The sequence below is a fragment of the Balaenoptera musculus genome, chromosome 20 (genome assembly GCF_009873245.2).
Source record: "Balaenoptera musculus isolate JJ_BM4_2016_0621 chromosome 20, mBalMus1.pri.v3, whole genome shotgun sequence".
NCBI lineage: Eukaryota > Metazoa > Chordata > Mammalia > Artiodactyla > Balaenopteridae > Balaenoptera > Balaenoptera musculus.
The window spans coordinates 53936394-53955469 of NC_045804.1; the positions used below are offsets into that span (position 1 = coordinate 53936394).

The 19076-nt window shown below is 42.9% G+C and overlaps 1 protein-coding gene across 1 annotated transcript in view; it reads left to right on the forward strand.

Annotated features, from left to right (window-relative positions):
* Positions 1-19076, forward strand: part of DNAH9 (dynein axonemal heavy chain 9) — a 303415-nt gene that overhangs the window by 38816 nt on the left and 245523 nt on the right. Inside the window, exons 11-17 of the mRNA XM_036836769.1 lie at positions 887-955; positions 2694-2820; positions 6226-6481; positions 7180-7421; positions 13177-13312; positions 16661-16857; positions 16952-17376. Of these exons, the coding sequence (XP_036692664.1) occupies positions 887-955; positions 2694-2820; positions 6226-6481; positions 7180-7421; positions 13177-13312; positions 16661-16857; positions 16952-17376 (1452 nt within the window). The remainder of the gene's footprint in view (positions 1-886; positions 956-2693; positions 2821-6225; positions 6482-7179; positions 7422-13176; positions 13313-16660; positions 16858-16951; positions 17377-19076) is intronic.

Consider the following 19076-nt stretch of genomic DNA (forward strand, 5'->3'; position numbering starts at 1 on the left):
AACAAACAAGATCCTCCAACACAGTTAGTGTGAAGGTTTCTGTTAATTACAGATACTTCACCAACTTTCCCAGGAGCTGGACTCTTCATTTTGTGCTGTAAAGAAGTGTCAAAACCAGGGAAGAGGTGTGGGCAACGATGCCTCCATGGTCCTCAGTGGACCCAGGGAAGCTTCCGAGTGTGTGTCTGCGCATGTGAGCATACAAGTGTATGCATGTGTGTGTGTGCATGTATGTGCGTTTTGTGTGCTCAAGTTTGGGGGCATAAGAGGTGGGAGGGAACCTCATGTAAACATGGCAATGAGTAATGAGGCAGAATTTCTCAACACGTGCCATAGATGGATTTCAGAGAAGGGGAATATATACATATATATTGTTACGTATATGACAAGGTTTGTATATGTGTGTAGGATGTATATATATTGCTATTTTATATATGCATTGTTATATACATATATACATATATAATGTTATATAGTTTTTGTTATAACGTATAAAACGTTACATACAGTTTTGTTCTTAAATACAGAAAACTGCAACACCTAGAATTTTTCTTGCATGTCTCAATTTCCCTCCTGGTTTTTGAAGGACTTGATTTTACACGCGCAAGACTGGCTCAGCCAGGGTGAGGGGGTTGGCGGAGCCCTGGCGGGGAAGGGCTGTCCTCCTGTCGCCTGGGCGCTGACTGCATTTGGGAAAGTGCGGATGCCCTCTAGTGGCCGGTGGCAGATGTTCAGGAAGAAGAGTGCAGGCTCATTTAGGGGCCTTTGGAAACTTGCCCAGGGAGCTATTCAGTCTCCTCTTTATAGGCTGCAGTTTGTTACTCAGATCATTATTTTCACTTCTTCTAATTCGATGTCATTTTTTTCCTCTCTTTTGCATGGGTAGTTGCATGGAATCTGCCGAAGGAAAGCGCATGATACAAAAATATGAAGAAATGCTCTCATTGCTGGAAAAGTAAGCAGTTTCCGGGACTGGATCATTCTGCAAATGCAGAGCCCCCACCATGCCCTCTGCAGTTCTGAGTTTGTGCACATTCTCGGTGGCAGTGAAGTGTTGCTCTGTGTTTTATGTTACAACCACAATACCTGTGAGTACAGTGCTTCAGGGTTGCAAACAGCAGGTCTCCGGGGAATGCAGCTCTAGTCTGGAAATGGGCACTTTCCCAGTGCAGTTTTGTTGGGAACATGAACTCGGCAGAGCTAGAAGTGGGGCGCTCCTCATGGCACCCCGAGATCAGTGTCATGGAAAATCTCAGCAGCTGCTCGCTAAGCAGAAAGTGATAGTTGGTGCTGCACAAAGAGACAATAAGTTTAAAAAATACTTCCTGCATCCTTTAACAGAGAAAGCATAAGAACGAAGATTTTACCTGGGTTCATAGTTGTTCCTTCTTTAAAGCTGCAGTCAGTCTTTTGGGGGAGCAGGGTCCAGACACAGCCTGTGTCTTGCCTCGTAATCTTCTCGTGCTTCAGAAGAGGAGCACCATAGACATTATGATTATGATTATAGTTATGACCACGCGTAGCATCGTGGAGACATCTTAGCTGGCGGCACCTCCACCTGCCAGGTCACCCAAGTTCTACCCTTTCGACTTCCCAAATATGAGCTTCAAATCTGTCCCCTCCTCTCTTCACCCACCACCCACATTTCACCAGAGACCAGAGCCTCTCGGGCCTGAACTGCTGCAGTGGCTTCCTAAGAGCCTCTCTGCTCTGGACCTGTGCCCCTCAGCACCCACGCTGTCACCAAATCCCCTTTCCTCACATCCCCGGTCTGGGAAGCCTCTCAGTGCCTCCCACCAGCTCCTTAATGTGACCCGAAAAATGCTCCCTGATGCGGCCTCTGCTTCTCTCTCCAGCCTCGGCCCTTGCCCTCTCCGCCCTCAGGCGCACTGTCTACTCGCTCTTCCCAGCACACCGTCTGCTGTTCCTGCCCAGAACACTCACTCCCCCTCCCTGCCCGGCTGCTGCTCATCCTGGGACTCAGTCAAGCATCACTTCAGCCCCTCCTCCGTGAGACCCTCCCTGGCATCCTCCTTATCACCCCCACCCACCCGCCTGCCTCCGCCATTCAAAGCCTAATGCCCAGTACATCTGCCTGGGATTGTACTTGCTGCATCCTCTGTTGACCCGTGGTTGCACCACTAGCTGCATTTACCATGGGATGTTTATTCATCGTTTTATCTCCCAAGCCCAACACATCAATATGTAATGACTGAACAGTGAATGTCCGTGAGCTACGTGAAGATTAGCGTGAGAACAAATCTTACCCGATAACTTCTTCCAACATTTACTGAGACTAATCACCACTTCCCTTATCCCCCCAAAAGATCGCATGGAGTCTCTCTTTCTACTCTCCTCTGATTTAAGCTTTGCCACCTTTAGGAAATGAGGGGTTCCCTGCAGGAGCTGACTTGCCTGGCTGAGTCAATGACTCTGACTTAAGAATCTATTCAGGTATTTTACTAATAGCATCTTCAGTTCATGAGATATATGTATTAAAGATAGATAGATAGATAAATGGTTGGATTAGATAGATAGGTAGCTATAGAGATGTTATATATATACATATATAGCTATGTCATTTATGTTATATATATCTATATATAGAGAGATGTATCTTCAGTTAATCATTGCGAGGCATTGGGGAGCTGGGAGGGTGCTTATGAGGTGACCGTCGTCTCTGATCCTCACAGGTATGAGACAAGACTCTACGAGGACTGGTGTCAAACAGTATCAGAGAAGTCGCAGTACAACCTTTCCCGGCCACTTATGAAACGTGATCCAGAGACAAAGCAGATCACTGTCAACTTTAGCCCACAGGTAAGTCCAATGGCAGTAACTTCCTCTCGGTTTCTGAAGAGTTTCATTTGACTCTGCTGATTTCAAAGGCAAAAAGGCTTTTTATAAGAATATGCAAAAGCTGCTCAAAAGAACTTGCACCCTGGATTTCTTTTTTGGGATAAATCTTAGGGTGTAGTGTTTTCTTAAGTTGTCCACTGTTCACATTTTTCTCCAGGGTCAGCCAGTATATTTGCTTTGATTTTGCACAACAGAAAACATTGCAAAATATCACTTGGTACCATAGTGATACCGTTTGGTACCATAGTCAACTGGGCCTACCTTGAATACACACTGCGGGTGAAGGCTGTTGACTAGATGATAGAGGGCCAGCCAAGTGTAAGACCTGGTTCCTGACTTCCAAGAGACCACAAGCTAGTTAGAAGCCAGAATCTCAACATGCAAAAGTCTAGTTTCATTAGGTAGCATATGATAAATCTCCAAGGAGTAGCTTTGGAAATGAGACTAGATTATTGGTTCTCAACCAAGGCAATTTTGTCCCCAAAATGGAGACATTTTTAGTTGTCAAACGTGAAGGGGGTGCCAGTAGCACATGGTGTAAGTAGATACAAACTTCCTACAATGAACAGGACAGCACCCCACAGCAAAGAGTTTTTTGTCCAAAACTGTCAATGGTTCTGAGCTTGAGAAACCCTGCTTTAAATTATAGAAAGGGTGGAAGACCAGTGTGGGCTGTAGCAGCCATGGAAAGCTTGATGCTGGAGAAAACTATAACCAAAAGCAACCCCACATCAGGATGTACATCATTCAGCTTAAAAATTGAGGAAACGTATTGGCCACACTGAGCTAAAGGCAGTCTCCTAGTTCTGTCTTGATGGCATGTTCCATAGGGATGTAGCGTAGAAAGAGCTGAAAGCTAAGCTGACAGAATATTGGTTTCTTCTGAGATGATTCCAGTTTAAGTAGAACATCAATTCCCCCTAGAATATAAGTCAACAGAGGAAGTTGGAGGGCTCATTTCTTCACTTTGGCAAGACATGAGTCTGTGGTTGAACTCATTAACTCCTTGGAGTAATTTTATCAGCATTCGCTTTGAGCAATATTGAATATTAAATGCCCAAAGAATTGAGTACCTGGATTACCAACTAGGCTGCAGTCCAGATGGTATAATTGTAGTAATTAAGTCCTTGGTGTAAGACAGTATTGAAGATGGGCCCTCGTCTATATGCTCCGAAGACAAGGACTCTGTCTGCTTCCATGTGCGGCACATAGTGGGTGTTTTACAGGTGTTTGTAGGTGATAGAAGGGAAAGGAGGGAGAGGAGAGGGGTCAGAAAAGAAAAGGGGAGGGAGATACATACCTAAATTATAATGTGAGTTGGAGGGGGACGACTACAAACACAACAAGTCAGAGAAGGGCTACGAACATCCCTTGGCTTCCAACCGCAAGCAAAGTGGCGGTAGCTACGCGATGGAGAATGAGCAGTAACACTTTTGTCATTCTAGAGGGACATGATCAAAGATTTGGCCAGGGTAAGATTGTATGGATTAAAAACATATATATATATTTAGTAATTTGTTATATATTAAATAATTTATTTAAATTATTTAAAATTTTCTATTGTTGGGCATTTAAATATTTTCTAGTTTTATCAATCTGTATTTCATTGATTCTAGGACACACACGGGTTTTTTATATCTTAATATGTCTGAAAATAGCATATGTTTATAGTTAAATAAACCACATTTTTTTCTTCCTTAGGTGGACATAAAATACTACTGAATCTTACCATTAATGGCATCTTATAGTTGGATAAAATATGGTATAAATAATGCTACAATAAGCATCTTTAGTTATTATTGCAACCGTATTTCTTTGGGATAAATGCCTAGAAAGGGGATTGCTGGGCTAAAGGGTGCTCACATTTTGAGAGTTTTAGTGTATTTTATCAATTTGTTCTTCAGAAAGATGTAACTCAGGCATTCTCCTGCCAGCAAGATATCATTCATTTCTTCAAATCACTTCTAACCTGTTGAACCAAAAAATATGTAATATCTCAATATGGTTTTAATTTGCATTTATTTGACCACTAGTAAAGTAGAAAGTTTTTCATGTGTTCATTGGACATTTATCTTTCTTCTCCTATGAATTGCTTATTCATATCCATTGCCCACTTTTGAGTGAAAGTGCTCTCTTTTCCTGTGAATTTGTCAGACTATTTGTGAAATATCTGTCAGATATTAAGAAATCTGCTGCAAATATTTTTATCTGTTGAATGTGGCATTTTATTATGTGTATGATATTTTATGCATATAAATTTGATCTTTTATTTTCTGGTTGTACATTTGGAATGGCCTTCTCTACTTCAATATTATATAAATGGTCCACATTTTTTTCATTTTTTGTTTTCATTTTTTACATTTAAATTTTTAATATCTATCTTGAGCTTATTTCAATATAAACTCGGAGGCTAAGGTCATTTCCCTGCTAAAGGATTAGCATTTGTCTTAACCCTGAGTAGGGTTGTCTGGGCAGCAACGAAGAGCTGGCCCAGAGCCACTGGAAGGAGAGTTGGGAGCCCAGTTGTCTTGATATGGAGGTGGGGGGTGGCAGTGGAGGGGGTGGTGTGAGGAGAACCTATGGCTTGGTAAGCGTTTTGTCATCCGTAACTATATATATATATCAGTCCCTTCCTCAAGCAAGGGATGAAGAACAGGGTGTCTGGAAACCCCACCAGAGACCTCTCTGTTTTTTCACGGGACCACATCTGCTTGGCTTTTTCCTTCTGCCCCTGGAATATCAGAGAGGCCTGCGTGACTTCTATTTCCCAACCTCCTAGTATATCAAAGCACAGAGACATGCCAGCAAAGAGTTACAGAAATTAAGGGATATTTCAAATGATTATATTTAATAATTAAAGTTGTACAGCAGGCATCTCCTCTCAACCCTGCCAGTGTCTGTGACTGTGTGTCTGACCTCATTGGGCAGGGACACCGGGAGTCTGAATTTGAGGCTCCACATGCATGTGGGTGGCCCAGACCAGGTGACCCTCCTCCCTCCCCTGACCACCCCTCCACGGGACTTGGCTCAGCCATCAGGAGCCTAATGTTTTCATCATGCACGTGCCCAAAAGCATCGAGGCAGAGCGCCCTCCCCTGCTGTCACTGGTGTCTTCTTTCTCAGCTTTTCCTCTCCTTGCTCTGTGTTTGTGATTTACAGATTCAGTAAACCTTGGTGCTTCCTGATCATCTTCCTTTTGCCTAATACTCAATTTTCCTTCTCAGAAGATTCAAGGAACCAGTAGGAGCAGAAGTGGAGAAAGGACCCAGAAGGCCCTTGGGCCCCTGGGGTTTCCCAGTCCTGATCGATGCGGCTGCTGTTCGCTGCCACTGAACTGCAGCCACTTATGTCGCTTCTTTTCTCCAGCTGATTTCCGTGCTGAAAGAAGTGAGGTATCTTCAACCCCAGCAGATGACACACATCCCTGAGACAGCAGCAGCCATGTTCTCCTCCAGGGAATTCTATCGGCAGCTTGTGGCTAAATTGGAGTTGATGGCAAATTGGTACAACAAGGTTATGAAAACTCTGCTAGAGGTGGAATTTCCATTAGTGCAGGAAGAGCTGCAAAATATCGATCTCTGCCTGAGAGCTGCAGAGGAGACTCTGAGCTGGAAAACAGAAGGTAACAGGAGACCACCTGGGGTCTGGGGAAAAGGTTGGCAGTCAAGATTCTAATAAAGTTGGTAGAACCTCACTTCATTCCCCGGTTAATCCGATTTGGGTTTGAAGCATGAGTCTGTCCTCTCAGATATGCGCCCAAAGTAGAGAAGACAAGGAGGAACGGGGTCCCTCTTCCGCCTCCTGTGCGTGCCTGGGAGGTTTAGACAGCTTTGCTGCCATGCTCTGGGGAATTTTCATGAACTCTGCCACAGTCTCCAGCATATACTGGGCACTCCATGGAGGAGGATTTTTACTACATTATCATTGTTACTTACTTTTCTTAACTGGATCATAAACATCTTAAATGAGGGAACTATGCATTTACTTTTCTTGTATCCTCTAGCGCAATTCAATAAACTTTCATTGATTGATTAACATGTACAGGGCACCATGTGCAGGACTGTGAGGAGAATATGAAATATAGGGGACGTGACCCCTACCTTCAAAGAACTCATAACCAAGGTCCATAACCAGGGTCATGGTAAGGGGTGGCTTTTTGTTACAACTAGGAAGGAAAAGGCTCTGATGATTACAAACTAACCTGTGCAGAAAAGTCTTATAAAACCCACAGGTATTAAATCCCGATGTTTCATAGCAACCAGACCTTTTGCTCTACCACTGTAAGCAATTTCAATTAATTCTATCTCTTTTGGGGAACAGGCATTTGGGATTATGTCATTCAGATCACCAATAGTATTCATGATCTTGAACAAAGAGTTCAGAAAACGAAAGACAACGTGGAAGAGATTCAAAACGTCATGAAAACATGGGTGTCACCAATATTTAAGAGAAAAGATGGGAAAAAGGAATGCCTTCTCTCTATGGATGATCAGCATGATAGAATGGAAAAGTATTACAGTCTTATCAAAGAATCTGGCCTTAAGATTCATGCCCTTGTGCAGGTAATAACCAGCCTCTCAGACACACTTTCCACCAGTACAGGGAAAGCATCAAGAAGTGTGTTTGGGTGCTAGAAGTGATTTGGAAATTAGAACAGTCAGTAGATGCTGTGTCTTCTGCAGTCAGGGATAGAAGTTAAAACTGATAGCAAAAGAGCTAAAACTAATGGATGGGGAGCATGTCAAGTCACATTCTGGTATCAGTGTGTCAAAGTTAATACGATCTTAATAGTGACACCACTTAGTCGTCACACGACTTAACATCCCGCACCAAACCGCTAGGGGGTAGAAGGGGATGCCAAGGACAGAATCCTAATTTATCCACTGCACTAACCACCCCGGACTCGTCCACACAACCTAGTGTGGCCCTGCAGCATCATCCTCATAACCTAGCTCTACAGAGCCTGGAGATACGCAAGATGACTGTGGTGTCATCACACTCATGCACATCACACATGATGCACTGGGTAAAGAGAAGGAAAAATGCAGAGTGCTGCCCTTCATGCAGGAAGGCTCTGCCCTGCGTTGTGATCAGGGCAACCTTGTGTCTCATCATCCAAGACTAGACGAGGGAAAAGAGCTATAAATGGCCACCAGCTCCAGCCCTACTGAAGTAGCCGTGGGGCAATTCTCCTGGGTTGATCTCATGCACAGGGTCAGTCATGAATCACAGTTGTTATCTTTGGGTTTTCTGTGGGTTGAAACACAATAAAATGTTGTACTTTTGACCTTTTAAATTTTCTTCATCTGTTTTCTAGCTTATTAATTTCTGTTCTTTATCATTTCTTTCTAGTTAATTTGGGATTAATTTGCTTCTCCTTTTTGTCTAGCCTATAAGGGTTGAAACTTAGAGTATTGATTTCAAGCCTTTCTTTCTAATGCAAGCATTTGATGATATAAATTTCCCTCTTAGCAGTGCTTCAGTTGCAATCACAGATTTGATCTGCCTCATTTTCATTATCATTCAGTTTTAATTATTTTTCTCTTGTGATTTGTTCTTTAACTCAGTGGTTGTTTAGAAGTATGTTGTTTAATTTCCACATATTTAGGTCGTCTCTGGATAGCTTAATGAAATTGATATCTAGTTTAATTCCCTTACAGGCAGAGAAAATACTCTGTAAGATTTCAGTTGTTTAGAATTCATCAAATCTTGTTCTATGACCTAGAATGTGGTCTATGTTATTGGATGTTCCTTGTGCGATTGACAATATGTTTATTCTTCCATTGTTGGGTGTGATGTTCTATAAAATATCAATTAGTTCAAAGTGGTTGATAGTATTGTTCAGATTGTCTATATGATTTCTCAGTTTTTTTGTCTATTTGTTCTACCAGTTACTGAAGCTAGAATGTTAAAATCTCCACCTATGATTTTGGATTTGTCTATTTTATCCTTTAGTTCTTTCAGATTTTTCATCAAGTATTTGAAGCTCTGTTCGTAGGTACAAACACATTTATAATTACTGTAGCTTCCTGATGAATTGGCCATTTTATCACTATGAAATTATATTTATTTCTAATAATACTCCCTTGTCTTGAAGTCTTTTTTTCTGATAATTCTATTGCCTTTTCTTCCAGATTCACTATTCCTACTTTTTGCATTGTCCATCTTTTTCCACCCTTTCACATCCAACCTATTTGCTTCTTTGGATTCAAATTTCTTCTCTTATAGACAGCATATGGTAGAAACTTACTTTTCTGCATCTTACAACTTTGCCTGTTAATTGAAATGTTTAGGTCATTACACTTAATGTAATTACTGATATGGTTGGATTTAGCACCACTGTTTTGCTATTTGTTTTCCATTGGCTTCATCTCTTTTTTGTTCCTCTGCTCTTCCTTTCCCACCTTCTTGTTATTAATTGTATATTTTCTAGTATTCTGTTTTCATTTCTCAATTGGCATTCAGCTTTTCCTTGTTGCATCACATTTGCAGTGGTTGTTCTAAGTTTTGGTAGGTCTCCTGAACTAATCACAGTCTACTTAGAGTTTTCCCATGAAATATAGGAACCTAGCAACAATTCAAACCGCCCAGCCATCTTTTATAGTGTTGGTGTGTGTGCATGTGTGTGTGTGTGTGTGCATGTGTGTTTATGTGTGTGTGTATAATATACCCCACAACAGAGTATTATAATTTTTTGTTTTAAAAGCTTTGGGGAAAATATTTATAGAGTTTTGTATTTACCCACATAGTCACCATTTCCAGATTTGTTTTTCCTTTCTTAGTTCTGTAGAACTAAGTTACCGTCTATGGTCATTTCTCTTCAGCCAGAAGAACTTCCTTTAGTATGCCTTGCAGTTTAGGTCTGCTGATGACACGGTCTCTCAGTTTTTGTTTATCTGAAAATGTCCTTATTTCACCTTTGTTTTTGAAGAAGAGTTTCACAGAATATAAAATTCAGTGTAGACAGTTCTATTTTCCTTTCAGAAGTCATTTCATTGTCTTCTACCCTCCAAGGTTTCTGATGAGAAGCCAGTGTACTGTGTATCTTTGTTCCCCTTTTTTCTCAGGCTCCTTTTAATAGATTCTTTTAAAATAAATTCTTTGTATTTTTTCCCATTCACTACGATGTGCCTAAATAAATTTCTTTATATTCAGCCTGCTTGGAGTTTGTGAGGTTTTAAATCTGTTTTTCACCAAATTGGGGGGGGGGTGTGGTTAATCAAATTACAACATTCTTGTCTAATAATTCCAACATCTATTTTATTTTCTGAGTCTTTTTTTTAATGTGAAGAAAGTTTATTTTTGTGTCACATAAGTCGAAGGAATAGGCATTCCAGGATTGGTATGGCAGCTATTTTCTGAGTCTGTTCTTAGTGATTATTTTCTCTCTTAGTTAAATGTCACATTTTCCTGCTTCTTTGCATGTCTAGTAATTTTTTATTATGTTCTAGTCATGTTGGATGCCACTTCAGAATCTGGATGTTATTTCCCTTTAAAGAGTTTGTGGTTTTGTTTCGGCGGGCAGTTAACTCACTGGTGGGTCAGCTTGATCCTGTTGAAGTTTTATGTTAAGCTTCCTTAGGGAGAGTCTAAAGAGGCCTTGCTCTAGAATAGACCTCTAATCCTAAAGCATTGCATTTCTGGGGTATCAGCTGAAGTCCTGGGTTAGCTGTGAGGTCTTTTCATTATTTCTGATAGAACACAAACATCTTCCAGCACTATATGACCTTCACAAACTCCATTCAGCTTAGAGCCCCCAGTAACTGTTCTCTGCCAGGCCTTGCAGAATCTTGCCCTAAATATGTACAGCTTAATCCTCAGTCAGAGATTCAAGAGGACTCAGCAACCTCAGCAGTCCCAAACCCCCATTTCTGTCTTTTCTGCCCAGCAGGAACGATGCTCTAATTGAGGTCCACTTTCCTATGCCATGGTTTGGAAAGTGCCTCTAGGGAGAAAGCCAGGTAGTTGTGAAGCTCACCTTGAATATTTCCCGTCTCTTAGAGGTCACATCCAATTACCCAAAATAATTATTTCTTGTATCCCGTTCTGTAGCTGTTTGTAGCAAAAGGGAAAGTCCAATCTCATTCCTCTGTCTTGGCTAGGATCAGAAACTTGGGCTGTTTCTTCTTAGTTTACAGAAAATTCTGACACGTTTGCTCCTTGTACCGTAGTAGATTTGAGGTGAAAGGTATAGATAGCTATATTGATAGGGTGACAGTAGGAAAGAGATAAAACAACTATACAAGGCAGTCATAAAAACTAAACTAGAAGCAAACAGACATACACATCTTAGTAACACCTAAGAGCAACTCTGGATTGTCACTGAGTTATGATTTGCATGAATGATGGACTCTCATTAAATCTTAATCTACTTAGGAAGGAAAGATATAGGTAATACACTTTAGAAATTTTAGAGTTTTGACATTTAAAAGCAGAATCATGAGATTTACATATGGCAGTGTTCCTAAAGGGGTAAGCGTGAGTCACCTAGAAAATTTACTTTTGCAAGTGGTAACTGCGTTCTTTGAAGATGTAAGATAAATGGAAAGTTGCTGTAAAAAGGCTGAATGATAAAATGATGAGTAAATGGGACCTCTGTACTTGCCATAACCACTAGGTCGCGACTGTATCATGTAAAAGGAGGGAGAGAAAGCCTGTGCGTTCCTCTCTGTGTGTGCATTTTCTAATTCACTCAGTATGATAAAGGTATTTAGTTAATATTAATGCCAACAACAAAACACTCCAGCTCATTTCTTTTGTTTTAATTTATTTTCCTGAAGTATAGTTGACTTTACAGTGTTGTGTTAATTTCTGCTATACAGCACAGTAATCCAGTTATATATATTAATATATTCTTCCTTTTCATAATTCTTTTCCATTATGGTTATATTACAGGCTATTATAGTTCCCTGTGCTATACAGTAGGACCTTGCTGTTCATACCATCCCATATAGAATACCTTGCATCTGTTTATCCCAAACTCCCAATCTATCCCTCTGCCACCCCCTTCCCTGTTGGCAGCCACAAGTCTGTTCTCTATGTCTGTGAATCTCTTCCTGTTTCATAGATATAACATTTGTGTCATATTTTAGATCCCACATATAAGTGATATCATATGGTATTTGTCTTCCTTCTTTCTGACTGACTTCACTTAGTAATGATATCTCTAGGTCCATCCATGTTGCTGCAGATGGCATTATTTCATTCTTTTTTATGGCTGAGTAATATTTCATTGTATATATGTACCACATCTTCTTTATCCATTCATCTGTTGATGGACATTTAGATTGTTTCCATGTGTTGGCTATTGTAAATAGTGCTGCTATGGACATAGGGGTGCATATATCTTTTCAAATTAGAGTTTTGTCCAGATATAGGCCCAGGAGTGGGATCCACTCCAGTTCATTTCTAAGGATTATCCAGGAAATGCTTTACTTGCTTGAACCCCAGATTTCTTATGTCTTGAATTATAATGCTCTCTACCGTTAGTGTTCCTTTTTCTGCCCACCCTGACTTCTGCTCTGATGCAGCTTCCTCCACAGCCATCAGTCAGCATCTATGAAGCACACGTTGCATCCATCAGCATCCCTCCTGAGAAGGTGAACTGACCCCATCCTCCTTTCTCAGGGAGAGGATGAGGCACCACATTTCCTTCATGGGTTAACTTTGTGTTCCTTTCAAGCAAGGGTTATACCCATTAGACAGAATGGTTTTGTTACACATGTACAGGTGTACCTCATTTTAATGTGCTTTGCTTTATTGTTCATTCACAGATACTGCATTGTTCTGTTTTTTTTTTTTAATTGAACCCTGCATCACAAGTCTATTCATGCCATTTTTCTTTTTGTCACCTTTTGGTAACTCTCACAGTATTTCAAACTCTTTCATTCTTGTTATACTTTTACGGTGACCTGTGATCAGTGATCTTTGATACTATTGTGAAACATTATGGCTTGCTGAAGGCTCAGATGATGGTTAGCATTTTTTAGCAATAAAGTATTTTTTAATTAAGGTATGAACATTCTTTTTTTTAGACATAGTGCTGCACGCTTAATAGACTAAAGTATAGTGTAAGCATAACTTGTATATGCACTGGGAAACCAAAAACTTCGTGTGACTGACTTTATTGCAATACTGGCTTTATTGCAGTGGTCTGGAACCAAACCCGCAGTATCTCCAAGGTCTGCCTGTAATAGAAAATTCTTCATAACAGTGCAATTTTTCTCCATGTGTTCTTTTCATTCCCATTAATGATAATAAGACCAGTCCTCCCATATTATTAAACATGGTTTATATCCATTCTTCTTTATTTTGTAGGAAAACCTGGGTCTTTTCTCAGCAGACCCAACCTCCAGTATTTGGAAGACTTACGTTAACTACATTGATGATATGTTGGTGGATGGATTCTTTCTTGCCATTGAGTGCTCCCTCAAGTATCTCCTGGAAAATACTGGTATTTACTGGCTTATGGATGTGGTTTATTACTGGGAAGGTAACAGTAATAGCATCTATTGAGTTACAGTGAAGTGCAATTGAGTGCTCTGTGACTTTTCCCAAAGCATTGTGAACATTTTGTGAATTATAACAAAGGCATTGCGTTTCTAAATTGTTCAACGATAAAAGACTTCTCTCTCTTCAAAACTCAGATGATAAATCAGGCCTTAAGATAGTGAAGCCCATAGCAAAAGCAAAAATACAAAAGCCAATTCAGTCTAAATGAAGCTCCAGTGAGGAGGAGTGAGTAAGCTGGAGCAGCTCCACCTGGACTTGACTCACGGCAGTGGGAGGGGACATTCCCTGCCTTCAAGCTGAATGTACTGTATCTCTGTGGCCTTTTGAGAACACAGGGAGGTTGTAGTAGCCAGCTTACATGGAAGAATCAAGTTTTTCTGTGTAAAAAGAGTCAGACAAGAAGCTGGGGGTGAGGTAGCTTTTAGAAGGAAAAGGAATGTCAGGGAGGCAATGGGCATTCTTTGAAGCTGTTAAAAGATAGCCAAGGGCTTTGAATTTATGGTCCATACACAGAGTCAAAGATTGTATAGTAAAGGCTAACCTTGCTTAGTAAGGGATGGGATGGAAAGGGCAGAAGAGTTCAGGAATAAAGTTGAGTTACACCTTTCACATTCTGGTAGATTCTGAGGAGCTCAGCGAGGGTGAAGGATGAGGTGAGGATGAAGGTGAGATAAGAGCTTAGTCCGTTGAGCCCAACCCAAGGAAAGAAATCAAATGCAGAGTTAAAATAGGTGGGCTGAGACCCATGTCCAGATATCCAGCCCATGCAAGAGGTTGACAATGCAGAGAGGAGCAAGGCCAGCGCTGGGTGTAGCTCAGATGGGCACACCCACCCTCACCCCCACCCCATGGTCCTGGTAGGTAGAGTGACTGAGGTCAGAGGCAAGGTCTTTGCTTTCATGGTGCAAGGGGCTCCAAATCAAGGAGATACAGAAGCAGGAAGTGGGCTCTGGCATAGTCAACAGGCGGGAGGTCACCTTCTAGAACCTGGGGCATCGAACACAGGCACCGAGACTGGAAAACTGGTTCATAGGGACCAGCGCCAACGGTGCTCATCTTAGTGAACTGACCAAACCTCCTCTGATATTGGAGGTTGGGGGTCCCGTCACTCAGCCCTCCTCTAGAAGATCTAGGAAGATGCCCCAGCCACACCTGAGTGCAGGCACTGCATAAAGGACTCACCCTAGGCCAGTGTCTATCCAGCTCTCCTGATCTGGGCTGTCCGATGTGTCACTTGTCCTCCTCTCACGAGGAGGAGAGCGTGGGAGCAAGAGGATGGGGACAGGGGATGGTAGCCAAAGTCACCCTTCCCTCCATTGGAAATGGGGGGAAAAGGAACCATTTCCTTCACAAAATAGAATGGGCAGGAGCTGGACCTAGTGGCTGCCTGAGCAGAGGAGGCTAGATAAAATTAAAAGGCGCTGGTTACCAAGGCAAGGTGAAGGAGCCTAAAGAGAGTGGCCTCTAAGAGGAAAATCACCATGCCCCTTTGCCATAGCCCAGGTGGACAACTTTATTCCACTGGTCCACCTTACCATTTCCACTTCTCGTGTTTGGTCAAACCAATACCATTCCCTTGGCTTGGGCTGCCGTCCCAGCCATCTCTCAGAATCCACACCCTGCCTGGGTTAAATGCTACCCACTCTATCCAGAAGCACTCTTCCTCTTCTCAACTCTTAAAACGATTTGCTTGTACCGGGGGCGTGGAACCGCCAGGACCATCCGACTTGTACAGTAATTATGTTGCCATTGCATCTAACATAGGGATTCGGTTCTTATGTCGGCACATAGGGCAAATCTCTTATAGTAACATGTTCTTGAAAGTCTTTTAAATCCTTTAAACTATATGCAACCCAACCTATTAAATTATAAGTATCTAATGCATGTAGGAATGCAGAATATATCATAAGTACATATGCAAAGCATAATTTTACTGATTTTTTAAAAAATTACTCCATAATAATAATATAGTTACTGTGATATTGGTAAACTTGCACTTCCTTAAGCTCAATATGCACTGGATGGGACACTCCTGAGTCCAGTAATGCAGATTTCTCATCCTTACAGTCTTGAAGGCAAAGCCTTAGTCTTACATATCTTTGAGGGTCCCACAGTTTTTTAGTTAGGGAGAATGGCTAAGCAGTGGTAAGAAAAACTCCATCAATAATGTGGCTTAAAGGATATGGAAGTCTGTCCCCCGGGTTCTAGTCCAAAGCGAGCACTCCAGGTTAGTTGCAAGTTCCTTCCGTCCTGTGGTTCCACCACTTTCTAGGGCCTGGTCTTCATTTCCGTGGTTGAGCCGGGTCACTGCTGCATCCCGGCTCCAGCCTGTGGGAGGGCAAAGAGAGCACAGAGGAGGCCGCCTGCTGCCTCGTGGATCGCAGCCCAGAAGTGGCACCTCTTCCCACATCCCACTGGTGAGGGAATCACGTTGCCACACCTAACTGCAAGCCCGCCCACTTATACCTCTATTTCCAGGGAAGAAGGGATAATGGATTTCCATGAGTAGTCTCCACTGCCCGTGATGTCCAGCACGCAGCAGTCTCCTAAATACTTTTACAATCAAAAAAATATATGAAAATAAATGGTTATTAATAGTCTAAGCATTTATCTTGTACTTGGAACATCTTGTTCCATATTATGTTTTGATTTAAATTTAACAAGGCAAGTTAGTCTAGCAAGTAATCAGGGGTTTGTTAATCATTTATACTGTTTTAAAAAATCTTATCACTACAGGACTACAGAATTAAAATAAGTTCTGTTTTTACAGAAAAGGAGCAAAAGGGATAGGATTGTGACTTTTTTTTTCACGCCTACACGACCTTGGACAAGCACACCCTTGTTCCCCTAGTGGCTGCCAATGGGGAATGGCCTGGTTTGTGCACAGGAAGAAATCAGCTGCTTCCAAGAAACTGGCTTTGCAAAATCAACCTCTTCTCAATCAGAGGCTGTACTGCCTCCCAGGAGGTGTTTGGGGATGTGGAAGGGGACTGGCTTGGGTTGATCAGTCACTAGGACGTGCTCTCTGAGGACAAGGAGAGTAAATGTCCTGCAGTGCCCAGGATAACCCTGCACAAGAATTAGCCTGTTCCAAATGTCAGTGGTTCCCCTCTCAATAAACACTGCAGAACCGCCACCCTCACCTTTTCTGGGGTGTTAGCAAATTTTACATTTCCATTTTCTTATACCCAAACAGCTCATGAAAGGAAAGAAATGCTCTGAGTGCTTTTAAAACAGTATTGCATTTTGCCTACGTTACCCATTCTCTTCTGTTTTCCTTGTTTTTCAGAATGTAAGGCAGGACTCACCCCGATATTTGAAGCACAACTGAGCTTAGCCATCCCAGAATTGGTTTTCTGTCCGTCTCTGGAGCCTGGAGTGAAGGGTGGCTTCTACGACATTGTTGAGGGTCTCATCACCAGCATTTTTAGGATATCGTCCTTGGTTCCACGGCTTTCCCCTCAAAACGGCTCTCCCCACTATCAGGTACTGGATCTGCAAGCATCCTGCCCTCCCATCAGATCTGGAGCCCCCTGTGAAGTGCTGGTGTCACCCGCCTGCTTTTGTCTTGCTCCCCTAGGTTGACTTGGAGGCCATGCCTGATCTGGCAGGCATGCGGGGCGAGCTGATGGGGCGGATGCGGGGCATGATGACCCTCTGCTGCGGCTATCGGAGCACCCTCAGCCAGTATTCCTACCTCTACCTGGAGGACCGGAAGGAGGCTCTGGGCCAGTTTCTGCTATATGGGCACATGCTCACAGCAGAGGAGATGGAAGCCCATGCTGAGGACGGCATTCCAGAGAACGCGCCCCTGCTCCATCAGTTCAAAGCGCAGATCGACTGCTACGAAAAGCTCCATGAAGACGTGTGCAGGCTGGAGCCCATCCAGGTGTTTGACAGCTGGATGAAGATTGATGTGCGGCCCTTTAAAACGTCTCTGCTGAATATAATTAAGAAGTGGAGCCTCATGTTCAAACAGCACCTTGTGGACTACGTCACTCACAGGTAACACGGTCCTGCTAGCTTCCCGGGCTGTCAGGAACACCATGGTTTTAATCTTCTTCACATTTTCCTCCATAGGTTCTTGGTTAAATTAAAAATTAAAACAGCTGCTTGGAGGTTCCAGGCTTTTGGACACCAGCAGTAACGTTAGTCCTGCCCTCTCATGTGTTCATCAGACCTGGCCTCTTTCTGGTTCGTTTTCCATTTGGTGCCCAGTGTGCGAAAGGCACTCAGTAAGTGGTAAATAATGTTAGAGACAATAATAGCAGATCTAACCTCCCTTCACAGCTCTGACTGTGAAATCTCTTTAAGCCTGAGAAGCAGAGGGGGTCTAATGGGCCTCTTAGATTTTATTTCTCCCACTTACTCCTTGTCTCAGATCATCCAGCTGTGAGGCACGGAAGCCCCTAAATCTACACACCCCTGATGCCTGCCAGTGCCACTCTAGCTGTGTGACAGATTGGATCTGAAACTCTGTCTGTTCCACCACAGACCTAGACCACCCAGCCCAGCACCAGGCTCTCTAAGCCAGAGCACCAACCTCTAGATAAATAATCAGGTTGGTTAATAGTCTCCCAGTCACTTCACCTTAGCCTTGTCCTCCCAGGTCTGCCACAGAATCTCAGCTCCCAGCCCCTCCCCACAGAATCGTATGGAGTGCCATGTCCCTCTGTTCAGTGGTCAGTCTTTGGTGCATTAGCTGATGCTGCAGGGGAGCCCTCCCCAGAGTTTGCTGCTGGTCTTGCTTGCTGCTCAGTGATGTGGACGGGAGACAGCCAAGTCGAGAATGCATCTGTGTACAAACAAATTCTGAGACTTTGCAAGGGTGATGGTTCTCCACTCTAGAAAACCCGCAGGAAATCATTTTGGGATGTTTCAAACAGGGCTTTCCAAGTGTTGTTTAAGAAGCAGCAGCCAGTTTCCCACACTTGAGAGGCAAGAAAGGGAAGCAGTGGTGGCAGTTGGGGAGGTGGCAGTGATGCCCCTGAATGGAGTACTGTTGAGGGGACAGCTCTGTGCTCTGTGGTCCCTCTCCATTAGCAGGTCTGGTGACCCAAGGACATGGGGACATGTTTCAGATGCAGATGTTATTATTATTTAGGTATGGCAAGGCCAACAGATCAGGAGATGACTGCTATTGAAAACATAGTTTGTTAGACTCATAGATCCCAAGAGGAGGGGGGCACAGCACACCATGCAGGGCCAAGTGGGGGGCACCAGTGTTAATCAGGAAGCAGAGGGAGTGAGGGGAAACATGGGCAAGAGCTTTTATTACGGCTTCCATGGAGAAGAATGGGCAAGACATTCTTCTCCAGGTTTAGGAGCAGTTTTAGGATTGGCTAGTATTTAAAATAATTTTAACAGGCTCTGGGGTATATGTTGTCTGGTACCTGGCTGTGGGATTATAGGGCAGGTGAACTGTGGCCTGGAGAATGAGAGCCAGATGGAGGAGGTGGTTGGGGATATGGACTTTGGATTGATTGGCTTGCATTTGAAAGGCACAGTCAAAAGCAGGGTGTTTACTATCTCTAGGAACTGGCTAACCCTGGGAGGGTCAGTCCCTCCAGGGCCGACAAGGCCCCAAATGTCAGAGCATCAGAAACACAGGGTTGATACAGGGCATAGTGACAGCAGCTTCCATGTGTCCCTACCAGGTGAGGCTTCACAGGATGTAACAGTTGTTTTAACAGGAAAACACGTGA